The sequence below is a fragment of the Colletotrichum lupini genome, chromosome 4 (genome assembly GCF_023278565.1).
Source record: "Colletotrichum lupini chromosome 4, complete sequence".
NCBI lineage: Eukaryota > Fungi > Ascomycota > Sordariomycetes > Glomerellales > Glomerellaceae > Colletotrichum > Colletotrichum lupini.
This window is the reverse complement of record NC_064677.1, coordinates 3,509,384-3,531,647: the sequence shown is the minus strand read 5'-3', so window position 1 is coordinate 3,531,647 and position 22,264 is coordinate 3,509,384. Positions and strand designations below refer to the sequence as shown.

General features: G+C 54.3%; 10 protein-coding genes across 10 annotated transcripts; 3 read left to right on the top strand and 7 right to left on the bottom strand.

Moving 5' to 3' along the window:
• Positions 1-31: 31 nt before the first annotated feature.
• Positions 32-1,641, top strand: CLUP02_08120 (uncharacterized protein; the record flags this gene model as incomplete). Its single annotated transcript, XM_049287110.1, has 4 exons — positions 32-443; positions 609-718; positions 817-1,158; positions 1,246-1,641. 4 exons carry the CDS (start codon positions 32-34, stop codon positions 1,639-1,641), a joined length of 1,260 nt encoding a protein of 419 aa, XP_049144253.1.
• Positions 1,642-1,742: 101 nt separating this feature from the next.
• CLUP02_08119 (initiator tRNA phosphoribosyl transferase) lies at positions 1,743-3,841 on the top strand (the record flags this gene model as incomplete). Its single annotated transcript, XM_049287109.1, has 5 exons — positions 1,743-1,843; positions 1,909-2,051; positions 2,098-2,518; positions 2,637-2,671; positions 2,739-3,841. The coding sequence occupies 5 exons, from the start codon at positions 1,743-1,745 to the stop codon at positions 3,839-3,841; spliced, it is 1,803 nt and encodes a 600-aa protein (XP_049144252.1).
• A 247-nt stretch (positions 3,842-4,088) lies between these two features.
• CLUP02_08118 (haloacid dehalogenase-like hydrolase) lies at positions 4,089-4,902 on the bottom strand (the record flags this gene model as incomplete). Its single annotated transcript, XM_049287108.1, has 2 exons — positions 4,089-4,817; positions 4,894-4,902. 2 exons carry the CDS (start codon positions 4,900-4,902, stop codon positions 4,089-4,091), a joined length of 738 nt encoding a protein of 245 aa, XP_049144251.1.
• Positions 4,903-4,984: 82 nt separating this feature from the next.
• CLUP02_08117 (uncharacterized protein) lies at positions 4,985-5,576 on the top strand (the record flags this gene model as incomplete). Its single annotated transcript, XM_049287107.1, has 4 exons — positions 4,985-5,029; positions 5,116-5,166; positions 5,223-5,320; positions 5,402-5,576. 4 exons carry the CDS (start codon positions 4,985-4,987, stop codon positions 5,574-5,576), a joined length of 369 nt encoding a protein of 122 aa, XP_049144250.1.
• Positions 5,577-7,084: 1,508 nt separating this feature from the next.
• Positions 7,085-8,449, bottom strand: CLUP02_08116 (psi1; the record flags this gene model as incomplete). Its single annotated transcript, XM_049287106.1, has 3 exons — positions 7,085-7,378; positions 7,444-8,203; positions 8,370-8,449. 3 exons carry the CDS (start codon positions 8,447-8,449, stop codon positions 7,085-7,087), a joined length of 1,134 nt encoding a protein of 377 aa, XP_049144249.1.
• A 1,382-nt stretch (positions 8,450-9,831) lies between these two features.
• On the bottom strand, positions 9,832-12,891 carry CLUP02_08115 (ubiquitin interaction domain-containing protein; the record flags this gene model as incomplete). Its single annotated transcript, XM_049287105.1, has 7 exons — positions 9,832-10,566; positions 10,626-10,882; positions 10,938-12,257; positions 12,306-12,473; positions 12,535-12,610; positions 12,664-12,720; positions 12,793-12,891. 7 exons carry the CDS (start codon positions 12,889-12,891, stop codon positions 9,832-9,834), a joined length of 2,712 nt encoding a protein of 903 aa, XP_049144248.1.
• Positions 12,892-12,954: 63 nt separating this feature from the next.
• CLUP02_08114 (uncharacterized protein) lies at positions 12,955-14,282 on the bottom strand (the record flags this gene model as incomplete). Its single annotated transcript, XM_049287104.1, has 7 exons — positions 12,955-13,061; positions 13,117-13,230; positions 13,311-13,414; positions 13,554-13,599; positions 13,681-13,876; positions 13,931-14,116; positions 14,226-14,282. The coding sequence occupies 7 exons, from the start codon at positions 14,280-14,282 to the stop codon at positions 12,955-12,957; spliced, it is 810 nt and encodes a 269-aa protein (XP_049144247.1).
• A 73-nt stretch (positions 14,283-14,355) lies between these two features.
• Positions 14,356-15,097, bottom strand: CLUP02_08113 (ubiquitin-conjugating enzyme; the record flags this gene model as incomplete). The annotated part of the gene is made up of 2 exons (XM_049287103.1): positions 14,356-14,883; positions 14,948-15,097. 2 exons carry the CDS (start codon positions 15,095-15,097, stop codon positions 14,356-14,358), a joined length of 678 nt encoding a protein of 225 aa, XP_049144246.1.
• A 36-nt stretch (positions 15,098-15,133) lies between these two features.
• On the bottom strand, positions 15,134-15,619 carry CLUP02_08112 (uncharacterized protein; the record flags this gene model as incomplete). The annotated part of the gene is made up of 1 exon (XM_049287102.1): positions 15,134-15,619. The coding sequence occupies one exon, from the start codon at positions 15,617-15,619 to the stop codon at positions 15,134-15,136; it is 486 nt and encodes a 161-aa protein (XP_049144245.1).
• Positions 15,620-17,031: 1,412 nt separating this feature from the next.
• On the bottom strand, positions 17,032-22,236 carry CLUP02_08111 (uncharacterized protein; the record flags this gene model as incomplete). The annotated part of the gene is made up of 6 exons (XM_049287101.1): positions 17,032-17,799; positions 17,853-18,274; positions 18,327-19,326; positions 19,389-19,727; positions 19,792-21,942; positions 22,024-22,236. The coding sequence occupies 6 exons, from the start codon at positions 22,234-22,236 to the stop codon at positions 17,032-17,034; spliced, it is 4,893 nt and encodes a 1,630-aa protein (XP_049144244.1).
• Between the last annotated feature and the right edge of the window lie 28 nt (positions 22,237-22,264).

Genomic DNA, 22,264 nt, shown 5'->3' with positions numbered 1-22,264 from the left:
GGATGGATTCCACACAGGCACACGGGTTGGGATGAGGCAGACTGCGGAAACTTGGGTTGAACCAAGCCACTCAACCGCTGGGTTTACACTGCGCCACTGCGGCCCAGGCAGCGAATTATCGTCCCTCAAGTGCGACCAGCTGAGCAATAGATCCCTGCACGCCACGCCTCCCCGAGCGAATAGTTCGAACCCGTCTCTTTTTTTACCTTTTCTGTCCCCTTTGCCCTGTGGCCCTATGGTTCACCATGTGTCCATGTACTTGGTGTCGCCGCATGCTAGCCAAAGGGACGACGTTCAAGGTACAGAGAGCCTACCGAGGGGAGGAAGCCACGCACCAGTTCAATGGTATGGTGCCTTTTCGTATTTCTCAACCGTCGACCGGCGCAAGCCAATGGCTGACGCGCCGTTGTTTCTCCTACCGAAGCCAGCGAGCCCTGATTTTCGTCTGACGTTGTCTGGCGTTGGATTGGTCGTTGCTTCGCGGTTGCTTCGCTGCTGCTTTTTTGCTGCATGCTAAAACGTCCTGGTTGTCACGGTTGTCTGGGGTGATGCGCGGCAGCAGGGGGAGAAATGGCCGGACGGCGATCATCAATGATGACAACCTGCAGACGATAATGGACCTCTATTCCTTGGACGGCAACCCACGGCAGACGAGACGAGACAAGACGACCGCCCGTTAGAGCTTCTGGAGAATATCGTCTTTTTGCGAACGGACTGGGTACTGTCATCGCAGCGGAGCCGCCACAGAATTGCGCGCGACACTGACAATTGACACTGACTGACACCTCAGCCGTCTTCAATCTTCGGAGAACCTAGCAAGATGAGGAAGCTAACACGAGCCCGCTGCCGCCGCATTCCGGGTGGTCCACGCGCACAACGGCTGAGCCGCCCAGCGCTTCCCTCCCTACCGTCTGCTCCGTACGCCGGGAGTGCGACTCTCAAGGTTCAATCGGCCTTGCATTGTTTGGTCACAGGGCAACTGTTGTCTCTCGTATGAGACGAGAGAAGAGAGGGCCTCAAGAGCCTCGGAACCTTGAGAGCCCATGGAAATGTAGTCTATTCCACAACGAAGACCTTGATCTTGACAGACGGGAACCCCGAGTCCGCCTCCAGCTAGACGAATCTCTCTGTCCCTTACTCTCCCACATCAAGAGAGCCGTTGGTCTGATCACCAGAGCAGCACAGCGGGAAGAGCGCACCAGATGCCCTTGCGCCAGGAAAATAAAGTCACTGATGTATCCGTAGGGTGGATATAATGGCGTAAGTCTTCGCCGCCCGACGCTATGTAAAGACGGGTCCCCATCCACCCACGGCCGCAGTACGGGCACAAGCTATTGCTGGGGTACAGAGAAAGCATCTCACCCGCGCAGCAAGCAAGCGAGCGAGGAAGCGAGCGACAGTTACGTCGCCCATCTTGGCTGTACCCAACATAGCCACGCTTGCTTGCGTGTTGCCAGTATACCATCTACCGGCGCATCTTTACGACGAAAAAGAAAAAAAAAGGCGGGGAGATATCCTCGACATTCCGGTGTTTCCATCATCTTCTCCGTCTTCAACTCGTCGGCGTTACCGACTCTCAAGTCCGGCCCGAGAGAGCCCGCCGGCGGCGGTGGTGGCGGCAGCAGCAGCACAGAACTTTGATCATCTTGGGACGACATCTGAGTGAGGCATGCCAGCGATCCCTAGCTTGCGGCTGAATGCACCTGGAATTCAGCACGGACATGAGAATGAAGCCTCATTCAATGTCTCTTAACAGTATCTCCGATGTCTCTGATCCCATTGAATCTCATTCAACCCTTGGCATCAACTCATCAAACTTTCATCTGCTAAACCTGCAGAATGAGTGCCTTGAAACATGACCTCACAATCTTATAATCGGTGTTATCCAGATGAAATGCGATGAATGAGTCGCCTCGCATCCATACAGTATCGAGTGACACTGTTTTCGCACCATATTCAAGGCGCAAGCACAGTGCAAAATAGGGTCGTCCACATTGGAAATTTCACGACCGAGACGTGCCTCATTTCGAGCCCTAGACAGTGCCAATCTTGTACAACCCCCTCCAACCTCACTCAATCTCATCTTGGATGAGATAGCTTCAATCCAAACACACCCCTGTTCTATCCTGAAGCTCCCTACCCCTCCAAAGCTTCAACCGGGAAACATGGCGCAAAACACACACCCCGCCGCCGCAGCACCCGCCCTCTCAGACCTCATCTTCCCCACGACGGCGAACCACAACTTTTCCCACATCCTCACGGACCTCAAGCGCTCTAACCTCTCCATCGCGAACCGACTTCGCTCTATCACGCAGGACGCCGACTTTGTGCAGGATGTCGCGGCCAGTTTCGGTCGTCCGCTTGTGGCGAACGAGCGCTGCGGGAGCTGGTATATCCGACCTGCGGACAAGCGGGCAAGCGCGTACTTTAAGAGTACGGATGGGCATACGAATGCCTGGAAGTTTAGTACGCGCAGGTTGAATTTGCATTTGCTTGAGCTTGTTGGGAAGCATGATGGGTGAGTTTTATGGTGGTGTTTTTGGACTTCGATGATGGTGGCATGAGTGCGTTCACAAGAGGAAGAGGCTTTCGATATAAACTGCTTCTAATAAGAGCAGAGCTGACTGAGAATCTAGATGCATCATTGTAGATTCAACCCGCAGAGGCAAGAGTAAGTCCACATCATCAGACTCATACATCAGCACATCCACGAAGCTCAAGACTAACACGACTCCCAGGAATGCCAGACGCCCTAAGCAAAACCATTCCAATCTGGTGCGCCGTCCTCAACGCAGCCCTCTTCCCAGACCTCGACCCGGCACGCGAGCTCCGCCTCTTCACCCCGCCCAACGTCGTCTCGGCCTCGGAACACGCCCAAATCGCTGCCCTCCTCCCGTCCTTCCTCGCTTCCCTCAAGAGCCTCGACCTCGATCTCGCGGCTCTCCGTGCGCACGTCTCCAAGCCCCTGCGGCCATTTTGGGTCACGCAAGAGACGCAGCTTCCGTCGTTATCCGCGTCTGCGGGCGATGATGACGACCCTGTGAAGAACGTGGTTTTCGAAAATTACCACCCCATCATCTGCTGCACCTCCTCGCGCCGCGTCGCCGGTACGGAAATGAGCGAGGCCGGGTACATCCAAGGCGCCGGCGACGACACGGAGAACTGGGCTCTCGGTCTGACAGCCGAAGTATTTTGGGAGAACGCCGCGGCGCTGCTCTCGTGTCCCGAGGCCGATCTCCCGGGACTGGTTGTTCGTCTCGTCGCGGAGGACAAGAGGAATGCGCCGAGAGGGGTGCAGCCGAAGCGAGTTGCGCCGCGGATCTACGTCTGTCCTTTACCCCTGGACGATGAGGAAGACAGCAGTGGTGGTACGGATGCCGTGTCCGCGGGTGCGTGCAGAGTCGTGCTAACACAGGACGTCACGCCGCGGGACGCGTGGGTGAAATCTCCGACGTACATGCAAGTCGGCCTCGGGAAGCACAAGGTCGCGAGTCGCAACCTCCGGCAGGCGCTGCCGGATATCTGCGCCTTTGTCGCGGGGTACCTCGACTCGCATCGTGATGTAGTACAGGGCGCTGCCGAGGGCGACAGCAGCAGCAGTGGCAGCGTCCTCGTGGCCTGCGAGACGGGCAAGGATCTATCTATTGGCGTCGCGCTGGCCATTTACTGCTGGTGCTTCGACCGGGACGGCAAGTTTCGCGTGGCGGACTCGACGACGTTTTTCAACAAGGACATGATCCGGGTAAAGCTGGGGACAATCATGACGGCATATCCAGAGGCCAATGCGAACCGGGCTACGTTGCAGAGTGTCAACAGCTTTCTCATGGACCACCGAAGATGAAAAGGTCTCTTTTTACTAGTCTTGAGTCTGTCTACCTGGATTCCATCTCTCTCCTGAGCGGGCTAGTTTGACAAAGCGCTTCCAATAATTGGAACGCTGTCGGTCCTGGCTAACGATATGAACAATTGAACAGAAATGGGAAGAACATATTAGGGGTTCGGTAGGGAGATGGAAGCCATCATGATCCCTCTACATCGCCGCAGCCTCAACCTCACAGAGAAGGCGACGGGATAGAAACACCGGCTAGTCAGGCGCTCCCGCTCTCGATCTTGGCCAGCATGTCGGGGAACTCGCTCCAGTCCTTCATGACGACCACGGCCCCGGCATCGCGCAGCACCTTCTCCATCTCCGCCTGCTTGTCGGCGGCGTAGGGGCCGACGTACCCAATCACCTTGATCCCCGCGCGCGTGCCGCTGAGCGTGCCGCTCTTGGAGTCCTCGATGGCGACGCACTCTTCGGGCTTCTTGCCGAGCGTCTTCATGGCGTGCAGGTAGATGGCCGGGTCGGGCTTGCTGGTGGGCTTGGGGAGCGACGTGGCGGCGCTGAAGACGACGTCCTCGGGGAAGTACTTGTCCTGCCCGACTTTGACGACGGACGCCCAGACGCGGCGCTTGGCGGACGAGGAGACGACGGACAGGGTATGCTTGCCGGCCTTTTGCAGCGCCTCGAGCTGGTCGTCGACGCCCGGGCAGGGTTTGAGTGCGGCTTTGAGCTTGGCGATGACGGCGTCCTCTTCGCGGGTGACGTACGTCTCGAGCTCGTCGGGTTGGAGCTCAAAGTTGTGGGACTTGGCGAGGCCGAGGAGCATGCCGCGGAAGTTTTGGCCGACGAACTCCTTGATGAGGGATTCGCCCGTGAAGCGCTGCTCGATGTTGCGGGAGGCGCAGATCTCGTTGATGAGGTCGGCGCAGGCCTCGAAGGCGAGTTCCTCGGAGAGGACGAGGGTGTTGTCGCAGTCGAAGAGGAGGGTTGTGATCTGCGTGGTGGTGGTTAGTTCATGTCAGTTCGAGCTGGGTCGTACTCGGTCGACTTGGGTTCTCATCGCGACGTACTTGAGGCATGTTGGCGGTTATTTACAAAAGGCTCGTCGGATGCTATTCCGGGTTTGAGGTGGAGAGCTTGCCTCGTGAAGAGCGGGGTTCAATGAAGCTGGGAGCTGAGAGCCGAGTCTGGAGGGGAGGAGGGGGAGTAAGCAAGCTATCTATAAGGTAGACGAAGCTTATTATCCGAGACCAATTGAGAAAGAAACCTTGGTTGCAGCTGGGGACTTGAAGAACTGGGAGCCTCGGAATGGAGGAGGAGAGGGCGAGGAAATGAACTACGTAGTGAATCAGGGTAGAATAGGACTTCTATTCAGGTATCGAACGCATCTGTCTCCCAGGAAACCAAAAAGGTCTCTCTTTTCCTTCCGTCTTTCTCCCGCGCCCGCTTCCTTGACCCCCCTCCCCTCTTCCTCCAAGCCGGCTTCTCATCTTCGTCGTCCCAACGAGTCCAATGAGAGCCGCGGAAAATAACACGCAAAGTACGGTAAGTAAGTTAGGTAAGTCGGACCTCGACCAGCTCTGGCGGGAAAATGGCCTCACAATACCCGGCAGCACTCGCATCGATGGCTCTCTGGGCCTACCTAGGCTGGCTACCTACTGTAGAACGAGGGGCCCCACCAACGCTTTTACCCCTCCCCCTCCAAAACCCACGGGCGTCCCCATCCCGTCGTCCACCCGTTTCCCGCATGTGAAGTGTCGTCATCACCGCGGGGTCGAGTACTTACATACACATACATACATGCACCACCACATGGCCAATGTACACAAAGCTCTTAAAGAACACCGCGGCGAAACTCCGGAACCGCAACCGCCGAATCTCGCTTGATGCGCCATTTACCTGATTCGATATGAGAGGAATCCTGCATTCTTTGAACACCAATACTCGTAGTTGGAGTAGCGGAAGCCGAGACTTCATCGCGATCAGCCCATCGTTCCAAACCCCCCGCACAAACCATCCGCCCTCCATCATCCCGACCTCCCGAACCCGGCCGCGCCCAGCGTGCGAAACAGAGTTCTGCCGAGCGTAGGGTCGGGGAACTCGGGGAGACGGGCCTGTGAGAATCTTCATTACAACCTAACCTTGCGCGAAATATTCCGTCTTGCATAGCCGCGTAGATGAGTGTATCAGTATAGCGTACAGATCAACGTCGAGTGATTGACCACTATCGACGGGAGACGAGGCGCATTCGTACTCGGTAGGCTTACCACCGAGGTCCTTTCTTTCTCCGCTCTGAATATCGTGATAAGATTGAGATAGCTTCCGAATTACAGACTGAGAATACCACTTACTTTTGAAGACATACTATAGAAGAGGAGATCAGTCCAATATAACCGCACTCCAGGGACGGGAAATAAACAAAACAACCTCACCTGTTGTGTCCAATTTTTCGTACGCTCACCTTACCCTACACAAGATCTATTAGATGTGTAACTAAGTGGACGGTAGCTCCCGAGGCAAACTCCACTAGCCGCAAGGATACAGCTCGCTCGGCCTGCGCCGGGATGAACATGGGAAATTCCAGCACAACAAAATCGGGACGACGGGGGGGCTGGACACCTCTCGGTCCCGAGATGCGCGAGTGAGCCGTCTAGTCGTGGTAATGTCGTCATTGAAGCCTGGTCAGAATATGCCGACCATCTGAAGAGAACATGGTGATATCTATTGCAAGATGTTGAATAGGATCAATGTTCAGAGCTCAATATTAAATCCTGGACATTGGCTTCTCGCGCCATCGTGTCCGCCGTTCACCCCCTCTGCCACGACAGCTCTTCCCCATTACGATTGTGGCGGTCGTCACAGCTCATCAACTAAACGAAAAGTCACTTCCTGGTGCCAGCAGTCAGGCTGTAGTCACAAATATCATAACGACACTTGAGTACGTGTCAACATAGTCTTAAGCTTGAATTATTTCATATCTAAGTACCTCTGCGCAGGCATCACCTCTCCACCAGCAACTCAGCTCGTGTTGCCTGCTCATGAAATGCGCAATGCTCGTAGAGGGGCAAAAAGGAAAAGGCCAACCCTTGGCCTTGTAAAAGCAGAAAACCCAACCACGCCCCAAACTCCTATTCATGATGAGCATACCGGCCAGCCGAACCAAAGGATCATCTTGTTTACGGTGCAAACACCCCCGGCGCAAACTGCGTCGCCTTAGCAACGTCTCCGCAAGCCCCTCCATCCCTCACTCCTGAGTTCTCTTTACAGAATCTCCTTCAACTGCTGCTTCTGCGCCGGTGTTAAGCTCGTGGGGAACTTGACATTGTACTTGATGACAAAGTCGCCCCTCGTTCCAGGCTTCTTGGAAATGGGCATGCCTAGGCCGGGGTACCGATCGGAGCTGCCGGGCTGTGTGGGGCCGTTCTTATCGAGGTTCAGCTGCTTGCCGTCGATCGTCGTCACCGTCCGCTTCCAGCCCGTGAGGGCCTCCTTTAGGTCCAACTCGACAGTGTGAACCAGGTCGTTGTCTTCGCGCACGAAAAGCGGGTGAGCTTTCTGTAGTATTTGTTAGTACTGCCATATCTCTAGTTTTCGCATCGGGAATGTGCCTGTTAACGTACCTCTTCCAGAATAAAGTGTAGGTCCTGCTGGCCGCCTTCTTCCTGGTCGCCTACGCCCTTGAACTTGATCTTGCTTCCCTTCTTCAGACCCGGCTTGATGGGCACCTCGAGAACCGTATCAGTCGTCGTCCTCTTGCCCGTGTCGTCAAAGGTCTTGCGCTTAATCTTCATCTTCTTCGTCACGCCACGGAACAGCTCCTCCAATGTGAGTGGGAGAGGCCGCTCCACCGTGGTGACCTCGGGCGTCGCCTCCCTCGCCCCCCGCGAGTCGCCGAACCCGCTGCTGCGCATGCGCGATGATCTGCTACCCCGCGGGCCGCCGGCACCGCCAAACGTCGAAAAGATGTCGGAAAAGTCGTCCATGCCGCCCGCGCCGCCGCCGCCGCCGCCACCGCCCATACCGCCAGCACCAGAGCGCATGAACTCGGCAAAAACGTCATCCGCCGAGCTGAAGTTGAACCCGTTGCCGCCCCCTCCTGTGCTGAAGCGGAACGTGCGTGCGCCGCCGCCGCCCGGCATGCCTCCTCCTCCAAAGTCGAAGCCACCGGGCATGCCGCCCCCAGCGAAGGGGTTGGCGCCACCGGCATCTGGAGGAGGGGCGCCGCCTCCGCGGAGTAGGAACTCGAGACCGTAGTCATCGTACGTCTTGCGCTTCTCGGGATCGGAAAGGATCTCGTAGGCCTGGGAGCACTCTTTGAACTTCTCGGCGGCGTCTGGGTTATCCTTGTTCTTGTCGGGGTGCCACTTTAGTGCGGATTTCCTATGTTCGTGAGATGGTTAGCATACTACGGTCTGATATGGCCGTGTGTGGAGGCAAAGAGGGCGATTGGGCCACGCCGTTGGGCAACGACGGGTAAGAGAGAAGTGAGGGGCAGAAAGGGCGAAAGGACAAAAAACAAGTTTCAGGGAAGGCTATTGTGACTTACCGATAACCCTTTTTGATCTCATCTTGCGTCGCCGTGGGCTTGACGCCCAGCTGATCGTACAGCTTAGTTTCTTTCACCATTGTTCAAGACTGTCGTGTGATTGTTGTGTAAAAGTCGACCAGTCAATTAAACGGAGGGGTAAAAGTAGTGTGGATATCGCAGCGAAACTGTCACTTGTCTTCGCTGATGTTCTGTCTTTTCGTGTGTCACTTGGGGTGACTTTATGTCTGAATCCTTGAATGTTGCTTTGCTTGCGCAGTCAATCGACGTGCGTGTAGGTAGTGAACTGCAAAAGAAAAAAAAAAGGTTGGTGGTTTTTTTTTAAAGAAAAGAAGAATTGGAGAGAATGGTTGGATGATGCAGCCGACTGTCTGGGTCTCGGTGTGTGATATGTACCTCGACGTAAGGTAAAGTTGGTCCTTACTGCGCAAGGTAAAAAGCCAAGAAAGACTGGGTCACCGAGGGGAGCCCAGAGCGTCTAGTGGTAGAAAAGCACCCCCGGCCGTCTTCAATGGAAGAAACAGGGCGTGATTGTGGAAGGTTCGGTGCCCGTCTCTCTCTCGAGAGGAGCCCAGCCCCAAAGAGCAGGGGGGTGGGAAGGGAGAGCCTAAGAGGACGGGATTGGCGGGAGCAGGAAGGAAGGAGGGGGAGCCTCGACCACCGTTACCCCCGTCCCCTTGTGACTTTGCGACCCAAAACCTGGCGGGGCGTCGAATCGGGTGATCTCACTCGAACTGCCTCGATGGAAGAGCGCAGAAAGGCTGGATGGGGCTCGTCCAGTCAGGCCCTTGGTCTCGAGGTTGTCTGATCACAAAAGTATCCATACAATCCTCTACATCTAGGTAGTACTTATCCAGTCTTTTAGTAAACCGGGTCCTGAGATAGGTACTTATGCTCATGATATCCTTCATTCCAGACGAGTATCATCGGCCAGGGAGCTCTTTGGGCAGCAGGGAAGCAGTCGCAAATGGACAATGACGAAAATGGCGGGGTCTCTTGCCGTGCGGGAATAGCGGAGTCAGGCTCATGCCGTGGCTCGAGTGCCGCTTCAAGCCACTATATCCCTGTAGCGTCTCTCAATTCTCCTAGTTGAATAAGAAGCTTCGAGAACCTTCTACGCAGTTATCCGACATACGCAGTACAAGATAAGGCACCTACGTCAATGACAATATTGATCATTGATGAATTAGGTACATAGTAGGTAGGTACACATGCTTGCATCAAATAAACCGAGCCAATGGGGTATCCAATGATTGATAATCTCATCGCCTATTGCATACATCATCATCATACCATGTCAATGCCGTGTTGCGCTGTGCTGTGCTGCAGAGCCTCCGAGAAGCAAAAGATGCAAGCTTGCTGCTTTGCATACCTCTCAAGGCTTTGCCTGTATCGTTATGCCTTTGCAAGTCTCACTGTGTAGACCAAACCTTCCCCCCTGTGATGCTCTCTAGTGCCCAAGCTACTGATGCTCATCGGGAATCTCCATATCCATCATTTTTATCGTCTTTTGCTCGTCTCTGGGGTCGTGTGCCGTTCCATAAATCGAGTGTCTAGCCATGAATGGCGATCCGGCCCCGCTTCCGCTCCGTTCCTGCATCTCGGGCCCCTTGGCTGGCTCTTCCACGTCTACGTCTGGCGTCACTGTACGACTAATCTCTGTGACGTCGTCCGTGGGAGCACTGGTCGAAAGGCCGTCCTGTCCCATGCCTGGCCCGTTGATGTCGTAACCTCCTCGTGCCTTATCTTGGGTCTCACTAGAGTACATGACCTGGGCTAGACTCGAGTTTTGTGTCCCTGTAGTACTTTGCCTGGTCGACAGATCGGTCATTTCCGTGTCCATGGTGCCGTCTCCGTCGCCGAATGGATCCGTCTCAAAGTCCCCGGCGCGCGAGTTTGTATCGCTGTTGCCCAATGAAGCTCGGTTGGTTGCCATAGAATCGACGCTGCCTGACCGGTATTTCCTCTTGGACGGCGAAATTGGCGACATGTTTGTGTTTCTCAAGTTGGCCACTTCCTCCGTGGTTTCCTGGTTCAATTCTTGCCTGAAGATCTTGTTCTCAGCCTTTGCGAACCGTAATAGGGCGTCTGAAAGCGGTGACACAGGCGTATTGATTGCGTCTTCTGTGGCATACACGAGCAACGGGTTCTTAGTCTCAAAGTAGATTGCGTCAACCACCTGTTGGAAGGTGTATTTCTGTAACAAGTCAGCATCCAAGTGAGTCCCGAAGAGAAACACGCTGCAGCTTCGCGTACCTCGGCCTTTGCGTATTGTTTCGCACTATAAGACAGCCGCCACCACTGGTCTACTAAAGTCGGCGTCTCATCAATGTCAATGAGGGTCGGCTCGGCTCGCTTGCAGACATATGTCACGTTTTGCTGCGTTGCTATTCCCCTCAAGAGGTACTTCTTGCCAGTGAACGGCTTGCTCAAGCCTGGCTTGTCGGGGTCAGTCAGTATAGTGTTGAGATACTGCTTCCTTTCCTCGAGCCTCTCACGTTCCCACTTGAGTTCTGCTTCCATTATTAGTGGCCGATAAACATGTGGTAAACATTGAGCTCGACGTACTCTGTTGCTTTTCTCTGACTTGAGCAAGCTGCCACTTGCATCTCTGGAGCACCTTTTGCGAGCTCTTGAAAAGCTCCTCCTCGCCTTCAGACAAGACACACGGCACGTCTTCTAGACGAAGGGTACCTTGCTCATCGTCGTCTGACTTTCGCAGCTCTCTGAACCGTCCCAGGCCGTCCAGATAGTTGACGTGGCTCTCATACTCCTTGATTGTCTTCTCCAGCATTTCCTCTTTGTTGTGGACCTTGTCGGTCTTCGGATCAATCCACTTAGTGAGCTCGAACTCCTTGGATTCGGCCTCGTAGAGCATTCTATGCACCCACGCAAGGTGTTCCTGGCAGACCTTTGCCTCTTCCTTCCGGCTCTCTAGATAGCGCTCTGGATACCACACTTCGGGAATGTCAAGCTTATCGGGCGTGCCATCGCCATCGATAACAACTGTCATGACCTCGCCCATGTCGTCGAGGACAACCATTCCGGTATCCGCATTGAGCTCCAGCCACGTCATGACATCGTGCCACACGATCCAGTTCCAAGCTTCGTACAGAGACGTCGTCTTTTCATATTGACTCTTCGTCAACTCAAAGTTCAAAAACGCAAATCTGTGTGGGTCCTGAGTCCTCTCTAAGGTATCTGTAGACATGGGGCATGCTAGGTGCGTCAGGGGTTTGATGACATCGGCATCGGTCTTCTCGACGAGTGTATCAAAGAACTGTCTCTCGGTAGCGAAGTTGGTTTTGGGAACCAGATCAGCCATGGAATCGACAGAACCGTAGCTTCTCTCAGTCAGGTCCAAAAAAGCCATTAGACGATGAATCTCCTCATGAAAGTCCGGCTTCGTGTCGTCAGCCCACTGGAGGTCGCCTTGGTTCATGGCGGCCAGGACGTGAGGGGCGTAAATCGGTTGACCTTTCCACCATTCGCTGTTGTGGCCATAGCTGGCAGCTTGTTCACCACCCTGCAGTAAGATATTGCGTGCAAGCGGAATCTCATGCAGAATTGTCAACACGGAATCCAGATGGTGCTTAGATGTGCGTGCCGTGGTTCTCTGCACGAGAAACGCCGGGGCGTCATCTTCTCGCTTCCTCGCAGAAGGGGCGGGGTCGTCATCGACTGTCGTTTGGTACGAGCTCGTTGCCGTCGTCACCATAGCCCAGCTATTCGAGTCGTAGTCAGACCTGTTGGCAGGTCCAAAGTGCGGGGCGCCGGCGCTTCCGCCCGTGACGCCGGCTTCCTGAGGTATGTAGTCTGCATCCCGCTGGGAGTCTCGAATGGCCCTGTTGTAATCGTCCTCTTCTTGCGCAGCAGTACTGGGAGCTCCTAATGTCCATGGTCAGCCAAAGCCCCACACAACAGGGAAGGCAGTACCGGAAAGGTCCCCGGTCGTCCAGTCAATCATCCTACCAAGCGGCGATCGGTTGTTTGTTCTCGATGGAGGTCGTGAGGGAGCACCTGCTGAAGGCCCGTAGAAGCCGTTGTCGGGTGGAGGCGTAACGCCTTGTATGACGGCATTGTCGGGGGCCTCGATGTTGAAAGCTGGCCAGCAAGAGTCAGCAACACGATATCTCCAGCTGCTGGAGCGCAGGACCAGACGCACCTATACCCGTGTGGTTCGGCTCCCCGTCACGACTGGCTCCGAATGCTGTGTCGTCCCATGTATATTTCCTCCGGAACTGGGAGCCCTGTTAGCTGCGATGAAGCGCTCTTTGACCAGGGCACGACATACCACGTCGACTCCATCTATCAAGACCTCTGACGCAAGCTCATCCCGATTGCTGTTGCTCTGTACTCCACGTCAGCCCTTCTGTGCAGCAGGACGAGCATCGCGCTTGTCTAACAGCCGCCGTCATCTCACCTTGAGTGCCGTAATGACGATATTACGGTCTCTGGCGGGGTCAAGGCCCGAGAACTCAAGGAAGTTGTCCACATCCTCAGGCGTGGGTTCAGGCGCCATGTTGTAGAGCCACCCCTCAGACAAGAATATTGTTGTCGAATCGATTCGTTGCGAATGGTTCGATTAAAAGCGACGGTGGTGGAAGGGTTGAGGGTAGTTGCGCATGGCTATCGAGAAAGACGGGCTGGAGTCGTAGGTGACCTGGCGCATGTAGCTTTGCCAGAGAGAGGCTCGGAGGTGTGGGTAGTGCCAAACGGAAAGGACCCGACGTGCTGTAGAGGCGACCCGGTCTAGGCGTGATGCTGCCCGTAAGGGTGCGGAAGAAAGGTCGGAAGGCAGCACTCAGTAACAGTACGGGAGAAAGCAGTGCCAGCGGACTCGCAATTCCACTCCGTTCGTCTTGTCGTCAGATGGGGTCAGGACACCTCACGTTCGGTATGGTACCTAAGGGACGTGGAAGTGGCGTCAGATGCAAGTACGTAGAGCTGTGCTGAGAAGGCCCCATGAGCTGTCTGTCCTGCCGATTGCTCTAGTGGACAGTGCGTCCCAAGGTAGCAGCGGCACAAAGACACTTCCCCACCATCTACCGTCACCATCACTCTTTACCCTCATAGGCACCTAGCCTTTGGGATACAATTAAGCAAACATGTAAATCGAGCTCTAGGTTCAACTACTCAGAGAAAGGAGAGTAGTCGGCAATAGGTCTTTCTTCCTGATGTTACCCATCTACTTCGTAGAAAGTTAGGTAAGACGAGGTCATTGAAAACCCTCATGGATGCTGATGGTGTCAGCGGGGCAAATTTACACTTTAAGCCCCTTACGGCGCTGAAGGATCGGAACGGCGTGCACGTTTACGGCCACTGCCGGCCCAGTCGTCGCGAATGTTGTACCGACGAGCGGCATATGGAAAGTGACCGGAGTAGGTACGTAAAGGTGCGATAGACTGGCCGAGAACGTCAGGGAAAGTCTGCTTATTACCCGCAAAAGGTACGGTATACTTTCTCAGATAATCGAGCTTTGCTAAATTTTCCCACAGTGGCGCACTCTGCAGTTGCTCAGTTGTAAAATCATTGATTGGTCTAAGTGCGGTATCTCATACGCTGTTCTGGCTGCTTGGTTTGCCAATCAGCCACCAAACTACTGAATCCCGCCCCCTTCTGATATCTCTGCTTTTGCAGAGCCAAATATGAACTCCCGTATCCCTGTGTGGAAACCCTTCCCAGAAGCCCTCCTCAGACATTGAATGATGCCAAACCCGTAAAAGAAACCAAGACGCCGTGTTAGCCTAAGCAGGCCGTGCTGACAGCCGGTAAAACGCCCGGGGCCGTCGCTATGCATTATCATGCGTGTAGAGAAAGAAGGATGTAAGAAATGTGAGAGATGGAAAAGCAGACCACCGCAAACGCCGCCGCCGCCGCCAAGTCAGAGTGCCCGCCGGGAATTGTTTGCATTTCTTGGTGTCGCACGTTCAAGTTGGAGCAGAAAAGTGTGTGCTGAGTCGATTCCCATGTTCGAGGGTTGGAGTCAAGGCTTATCGTCGTCCGCATCCTCGTCTTCATCGTCCTCGTTGTACTGATCCATGTCGAAGTCGCTATCGCTGCCGCCCAAATCAAAGTCGCCCTCGTCGTCCGTCTCGTTCCAGAAGGCGTCGTCGTCGATGGGCTTCTGAGGCACAGGCTCCAGATCAGCAGATGTGGGGAAGACCACACCCTCGGGAATGTCCTTCTTGGACTTCGCGACCGTATCTTGCGCTCTCTTCTGGTACTCGGCGCGGTTGTCACGGTAGAGAACGCTTGCGTCGACGTTGGCGGGAGAGTTGATCTCAGGGTCGTCCAGAAGGAGCAGGACAGAACGCAAGACCGACTCGACGCCCTGCAGAGGAGACCAACGCTCGCAGGCCTGCTCGCCAGACTGCTCGTCTTCGCCGGGAGTGTGGAGGATGGAGATGCAGAGCTTGCCGTCGGTGTAGATGTTTGGGTGGCAGATATTCTTGTTGAGGAAGCGGAAGGTGGGAGGCTGGTATGGGTAGTCTCGAGGAAACGTCATTTCGGCCTAGAAAAATTCAGTAAGCCGTGTGCTTTTACAGTGTATTTGGGGGAGGGAAGATCAAACAAACCTTGAGGTAGCCTCCGTTGAAGGCGCTGTCAGGGTTGACGACCATGAGGCCAAGCTTCCAGTTCAAGACATTCCGCTCGTCGACATCAATGTGAACCCATTTCTCCTTCTGCAGGGTTTGATATTCACTCATCAATCGCTTCTGCGCCATGATGTTGGAGTATTTGTAACGGTAAGGTGGCGGTGATTAGTATGCGGGAAAGAACCACTTAGTCGTGAGGGAGTGGGATGAAGTTGGAGCGATGAGATCGATTTGTCGCAGAGAAGAAGATGTCGGAATTTGATACGATGCAAGTATGCAATTGTGTGCACGAGCAGCAGTAGAAAAAGGAGGGCACTCGTGTGGGCAGACAGTGAAGAAGGCGCACCGCAAGTTCTCACAAGAGGCGTGTGACCAGAGAAAGGAAGCGACGATGAGGTGGGATGGAGGGTATGGAGGGGCGAAAGGGGATGACTCGATAAACCACCGACCTGACTCGGAGTGGGCGGCAGGCGATAAGATAAAGGGAGACGGGAGGACCGACCCGTACGTATGAAGACCTGGGGCTATTTGGTGGGTGGTGGGATTCGGGTGTGTAAGAGTATGAGACGGGGAATGGAGCGGCGGTAAAGGCCTGGTCCAGGGAGAGAGATTTTGTGCTGTGTGCGATGGGAGAGAAAAAGAAGAGGGCATCCGGGGACAAAGCTGAACAACGGGAAGTCGCGATGCAAAGAAATAGTCTCAAATTTAGAAAGCAGCAATTCCAGCCAGAGTCTGAGGTGGTCCCTTTGCAATTTATCAAGGTTCCCTGCCATGAGGTACTCCGCAAGGTTAGTAGACCGGAAACTGCCCTGCCTGGACGATTTGGGATACCATGGGACCAGGGACCACCCGAGATGGCTAGACTCCTCAAGGAGGTCACGCAGTGTCTCGGATCCGTGGCCAGCTTCAGAGCCGTCGTCTGTCCTTGGCCCTAGCAGTACCAGCACCCTACCTTGCGGAGTAAGTACTCCTTGTCTGCCGCTGTCGGGTGCCTCTGCTTCTGGCCCTTGTCTTATTGTCCTTGGACATTCGAGGACTTTGCGAAGTATTCGCACAACAATGTAAAGGTCACTTCACCAGTGAAAGCGTCAGTCAGCCAGCCAAATATACCGCCACCAACAAACCTTTCGCAATGGAAAATCTCTTGTCTGCTCTGCCATCAGTATTGCTGTGTCATCTTTGTGTATGCTTACTCGACCTCGCCTCCGCCACCTCCAGTCTTCAACTCCAAGCCAACAACACACTCTGACACTGCAAAGGGGTGGTGGTCCGGACTCGCCATGCACCTCACAGGCACTGCCAGGTTTCTCTTTGTTGTCTGTGCATTTCAGCCTGTCACCACATCAGGTACCAGCACAGCACTTACACCGCATGATTCCCTCGAGTATCCCATCCACCTTGGCTACTGTTTCCAAAGACTGCCCAAGATGACTAAGGACACTCGTATGGAAAAAAAGTTGTAAATGATACGAGATCTATCATAGTATCCATCCTCTATAATATGCCATCAAGGTATCCGTACAAGTTGGAAATCAACTGATCGAACGCTCCAAAATACTTCCGTTTCGGTACCTGACCGGGAGCCTCTGTCCTCGCATAACGACCCGGCACGTAAATCCTTATTACCTACTTTACATACATGGTATGTCGCAAGAAAGGCGTCACAGTAGTGTAGGTAAACCAAGTCGAACCCCAGATAAACTCAATGCTCCTTGGTCCGATCGTCCCGACCCAGCCATGCAAACTCGCAGAAACCCACGTCACAAGTTACCGCCCCGGCATCGGACCCCTGCTTTCCCGTTCATTGTGCTGGTTTTGGCACCACCGCTGCCAACCGCCACGAACCGCCACGACCTACACCAAGGGATTGTTCTTGCAGACTCGAACGAAATCGGTGCTTCGAGTACGAACTCTCGGTAGAAATGGTGAAGAAAACCGATAAAAGACCTTGGAAAGGAATCAGGGACAAAATAATTGAGCTTCCAGGGATTCTTCATTTCTTTATTTCTCTGTATCTTGCGGCAGCAAGTTACAAGCTCGCCCCATCTACCTTACCCATCTGACTATGCTCCCAAATCATAGTAGATGCAATTCCCTGTCCGGAAGTTGTACAAAAATGCGTGCCGGCTGCCGCCGCTGCCGCCGCTGCCGCTCTTCTTCTCCCACGCCCACTTCCAATTCAGCAACATGTCGTGAATCTCCCTCACGTACTTCTTCTCCGCCGTCGTGACGCTGTGCTCCACCCGCCGCCAGCTCTCCCCGTCCGAAAGGCACGTGTCCCGGATGAGGTCCATCACCTGATCCGTCGTCTCGATGGCCAGGATCGGCCCGTCGAGGAACGACCGCACCAGGCTCGCCGCGCTCACCTGCGCCTGCTCCACGACCGTCCTGCGATTGAACTTTTTGCTCCGCGTCCCCGCCACCAGCACCCGCACGTCCTGCTCCTGGTGGTGGTACGTCTCCATCGTCGCGTTGGTCTCGGCCTGCTGCCCGCCGCCACCGGCCCGCGACTTGACCATCGCCGCCGACTTGGACTCCTTGGAGTCCCGCTCCCGGATCTCGGCGCGCAGCCATGAGAGGAGCTGCGCCATGGGTATGTCGACGTCCGGCGTGTCCTTCTTGTCCATGGTCTTGACCTTGAGGATGGCGTCTTGCTTGATGATGATGACCCAGGAGTAGCCCTCGTCGCGGTTGCGAGAGAGCAAGTCTTCTGGGGACCGCGCATCTCTCGCGAGCTCGGCGCTGATGTTGTGCGACCACAGAGTCTGCAGGATCTCTATGCCCGTAGACCGCAGGACGGCAGCGTCGAAGCTGGCCACGAGGGCATCGCACTGTGACTTGTTGTGAGCAGCCAGACCAACCAGGAGGGAAAACGATGACTTACTCTCTTCGTGCTGCTAAACATGTTGTGACCCTCTTCTTCCGACTTTTTGAGGAATGCTTTTCCGCTCGTTTTTGGGGCCCTCGAAAGCTTCTCCCACGACAGGTTGAATCCCACCGCGTGGCGCTCTTCGTAATGGCTGCCAATCCTAGGACGATTCTCCCTGATGAGGCTGTCGTATCTGCCACCCGCGGCAAACACATCCTTCATCTTCTTGTCGTAGAGGCAGGAGAATAGAGTGCCGCCGGTATAGAAGCTTTCTTTCAGACTGTTCAATGGCGTGACATAGATCTTGCTTGTGACTCCAAGTCGCTTGGCATACTCCGAGACCTCTCTTAGGTGGGCCAAAGTCGACGAGGCTCGCTGATACATGTCAGTGCCTTCAAATAGTGTCTTGAGCTTGGAGAAGGCCTTGGACGGCGTATCTGAATCCTGTTAGTATGTGCCTCAAAGTAATAGAAATGGAAGCCGGCAAACCTCGAAAGTCAAATCGTTGCAACTCATCGACACTGGTTGCCGAAAGGCCTACGAGGGGAGAACGCAGCTGGGCTCTGATCTTCTGCCAGGACCAGTGATGAATATTGAGCTTGCTGAGAACATCTGCTACAGCCCTTCGGGAGCCATGCTCGACGCGACAATAGTCAAAGATTAGTTGCAGCAAGTCGGAATGTCCTAGATGAAAACACATCTGGCTCGTAGACAGTGATGGAAACGTGGCAATGATTTCGTCGAGCACTTTGAGAACCTCGGCCTCCTTCAGTGCCATGTCAAGGGTGGTGGTCGTGACAATGTCAAAGTCAACTTCGCCCAGCATATAGGGTTGCCCGGTATCACCCTTATCACGAAAAATATTGCCAAAAGTGAAAGTGCGCTGGACGCCCGGAGTCCCGCTGGCTTTGGCAAGCATCCTTGCGTGGCCCATTGTGAGATCAAACGGCAGCTGCAAAACGGTACCGTTCGAGTCCAGGAGTCTCATGACGTTCTCTGCATAGTGGGATGACCGCGGGTAGAGGCAAGTGCGCTGACATTCCAGAGCTCCGTGTCGGCGAAATATGGAAATCAGCGTTTCCTTGACGATGCTCTGGTTGAGCAAGTCTGCCTGGCTGGGACTCGCCTCATGCATGTCCCAAGCGTAATCTTTAGCTTGCTCCAGGGGCCGTGAGAAAAGCGTCGAAAGCATCTTCTTGTAGTAAGGCGAGCTGGGGTCGGCTAGACCAGCCAACGTTCGTCTGATGGTCTCGCTTTCCATTTGCACCGGAAGCTTACCGCTTTGCAGCAATTCTGCACTCGATGGCCTTTCTTTGGGATTGTGGGTGATGAGAGACAGGACGATATCCGTCTGTATCTTTTCGGCAGGCTTGAAATCCACAGGGAGCTCGGGACTTGGTCGCCGGAGCTTCTCGAGAACTTCTGCTCTTTGCATGCCCAACATCGGGGGATAACACATCTCGAAGAAAATGATGCCCAGAGAGTACATCTAAACAGTGTCAGCGACACGATCACCAAACCAAAACAACATAGTTTGCGCTAGAGACTTACATCCACTTTTGAGCTGTACATCCCGCTAGACCCGGAGCGCACTTCCGGCGCAGCATACGACGTAGTCCCGATACTCCTGGTAATATCGTCCGACTCCATGGCGTTAGGAAGAGCCCGATCGACCGCAAACTGACCGCTAGTGGCCAATCCAAAGTCTCCGATCTTGACATTATCCGTCCCATCACTGCTGTGAGCAATGAAGATATTTTCAGGTTTGAGATCTCGATGGACGATACTTAGACCGTGGATATGTGCCAGACCTTCGAGAACCTGACGGAAAAGACGCCATATTTCCGGCGTGTTTTGGTATAGCTTTCGAGTGATCAGATCACGTAACGTCTATTGCTGTCAGTCTCGCCGATGGTTTCGTAGGGAGTGTATTCTGTGTGGTATGAACACTCACCCTCTTTTCGCAGTACTCCATGGAAATATACAACACGGTTCGGAAAGATCGCTGGGGCTTGATTCTTCTCTGAATTTCCCTGCTCCTGGGGCCGTTCCCGACAGCCTGGCTGCTGTCGTCGTCATCTGAATCAGTTTCTTCCTCAGAGCCTTCTTCATCGTCTTCCTCATCTTCTTCAGATTCTTCCTCGGCGTCCGAATCATCGTAGCCGAATTCCACCTGGGGATAGCCGCTCGAAGACATAAAATCCAGGCCGCCGGTGCTGGTTGCAAAGTGAATCGCCGGGTCCTGTGAAATGGTATCGCGAGAGTCTTCCGTGTTCAGATCTTCCGTGGACGTGTCTCCCTCCGTATCAGACTGATCTGGTATCTCCTCAACCCAAGTGTTGTAATAGCGCACCACAGCCGGGTGACTGAGCTGCGATAGTAGACGAACTTCTTTCAGAATTTCTGTCAAGCTTGCTTGTGACCTTTGGCTAATCTTCTTGATGGCATAGATCTGCCCATCCAGCTTCTTCCGAGCTTTGACAACCTCACCGAATCCTCCTTTGCCGAGTCGACCTTCCTCGTCGAAGTCTTCCCGGTATCTCGACGAAGTGAGAGTTCTATTCGTTGACTCGCGTCTCAATCTCGGAGGTATTGGCGATAATGCGTTTACGGAGTGGTAATTGGACGCAATTGAAGCGGTATCCTCGACAATCACAGGCGCGTCGGTGGCGAGGAACTCGCTGGAGCCGAGTTCGAAAGCACGTGGTCGTTTCTTGGGGTCCGGTTTGAAGAACCTAGTCACCAACTCCTGCAGAGGCCGCGATAGAGACATGGAGTCGGAGACAGCAGAGGGTGAGTGGTATTTTTGAGGCACGTCAAGCCCAAATATCATTTGAAGAAAAACGATGCCAAACTCCCACATATCCGTCTTTTGTGTATAATGCTGTTTCGATAAAGCTGCAGTCTCTGGCGGCAGCCAATATGCAGACTTTGCAGAGCTCAACCCAAGTGGCGCCTGTCCTTTGGAGGAGATGTTATGTAACTCCCTTTGGTAGCCTGCGTCTGATAACTTCGGCACGACTTCTCCTGTCTGTTCCCGGAAGAGCAGAACATTTCCGGCATGGATATCCTGATGCACCAGAGACTTGTTGTGCAGGAAGTTCAGGGCATCCAAGAGATCCCGTGTCCAAGCACGCACTTTGCTGGTGTCCAATTGGCCAGCCAGATCGAGCAGCTCGGCTAATGATCCCTTCTCAGCACTGGGCGTGAGGACATTGACAGTCCAGAGGCTTGCTGACGCTTTCTCGACATTGTTTTTCTCGCGCTCTACCTTGAAGTCCAAGACCTCGAGCAAGTTGCGATGACGCACCTGTTTGAGCGCTTCCAGCTGACCCTCGAGTGACTGGATCTGCTTCTTGAACACCGCAGTGTCTTTTGAAGCCGGGCGAAGAACGGTCTCCTTGAGCGCCAAGTTGGGGCACTCCTGTCCGCTGCCAACGAGAGGCCAGACGGAGAAGACGGTTGAGACGGGACCTTTGGCAATCTCAGACTTTCCAAAGACAGCCTGGAAGGAAATGGCATTTCCAGTCTTGTCGGTGGTCTGGCAAGGTCTGTCAAAGATAATGCGGCCACTTTCGGGCCAGTTGGGGCCGTCCATTGTGTCGAGAGATGGTAATCCTCCGTTGGGGCGGTTCTTTTTTCGTGTCTCCTTGGCTTTCTCTTTCTGACGCTTTAATTCAACCTGCAACAAGCCACCGAGAACCCTCTCCTCCTCCTTGCTTTCCTCTTCCTTCTTGCGCTCCTCGGCCCGCTTCTGTTCTTCGGCCAACTTGGCCAACGAGGCCTCGTGGGCCGCTCTCTCCTCTTCCAACGAAGGCAGCTCGAGTCCCTTCGCCTTTGCCTGGGCCGCGTCTTCGAGAACGTCTCTGAGTCCCTCTACGATACGGTCCACCATCTCCTGCTCCTCGGTAGCAAAGATCTTGGGCTCTGTTTCGAGATACTTTTGAAGTTTGAACAGAGTGACCTCGCGAAGGTCGCCAGTGTTCTTCAGTGTTAGCAGCGGCGGGCTTCTAGGGTACGTAGCAGTCATCACCACGCTCAGCGTAACTGCAAAGTCTTCATCTGATGAAGCTCTGATGCGAACATCGAATGAGGGGTCAGATTTCTGTTTGGAGCGTCAGCATCACGCTCTATTCAGTAAAACCTTGTTATACTGAGGACAGGACGATATAGTTGTATTCATTACCTTCCAGGCACCCGGCGTCTCTGCATGCCTCATGAAATCCTCTCCATAAATGGCTTCAAGGGCGATGAGCTCGTTCTGCTGGAGCTCTTCATATTCCAACTTGGGGGCGGCCTCGGGACCCTTTGGTTTGAGTCCCGGAAAGCTTGAGTCATCTTCATTTTTCTGCGGTTTGTCGATGGGCTTGTTCCACACCCCGGATGATTTCCACGCCATATCGAGGACGACGAGAAAAGGCTTGACG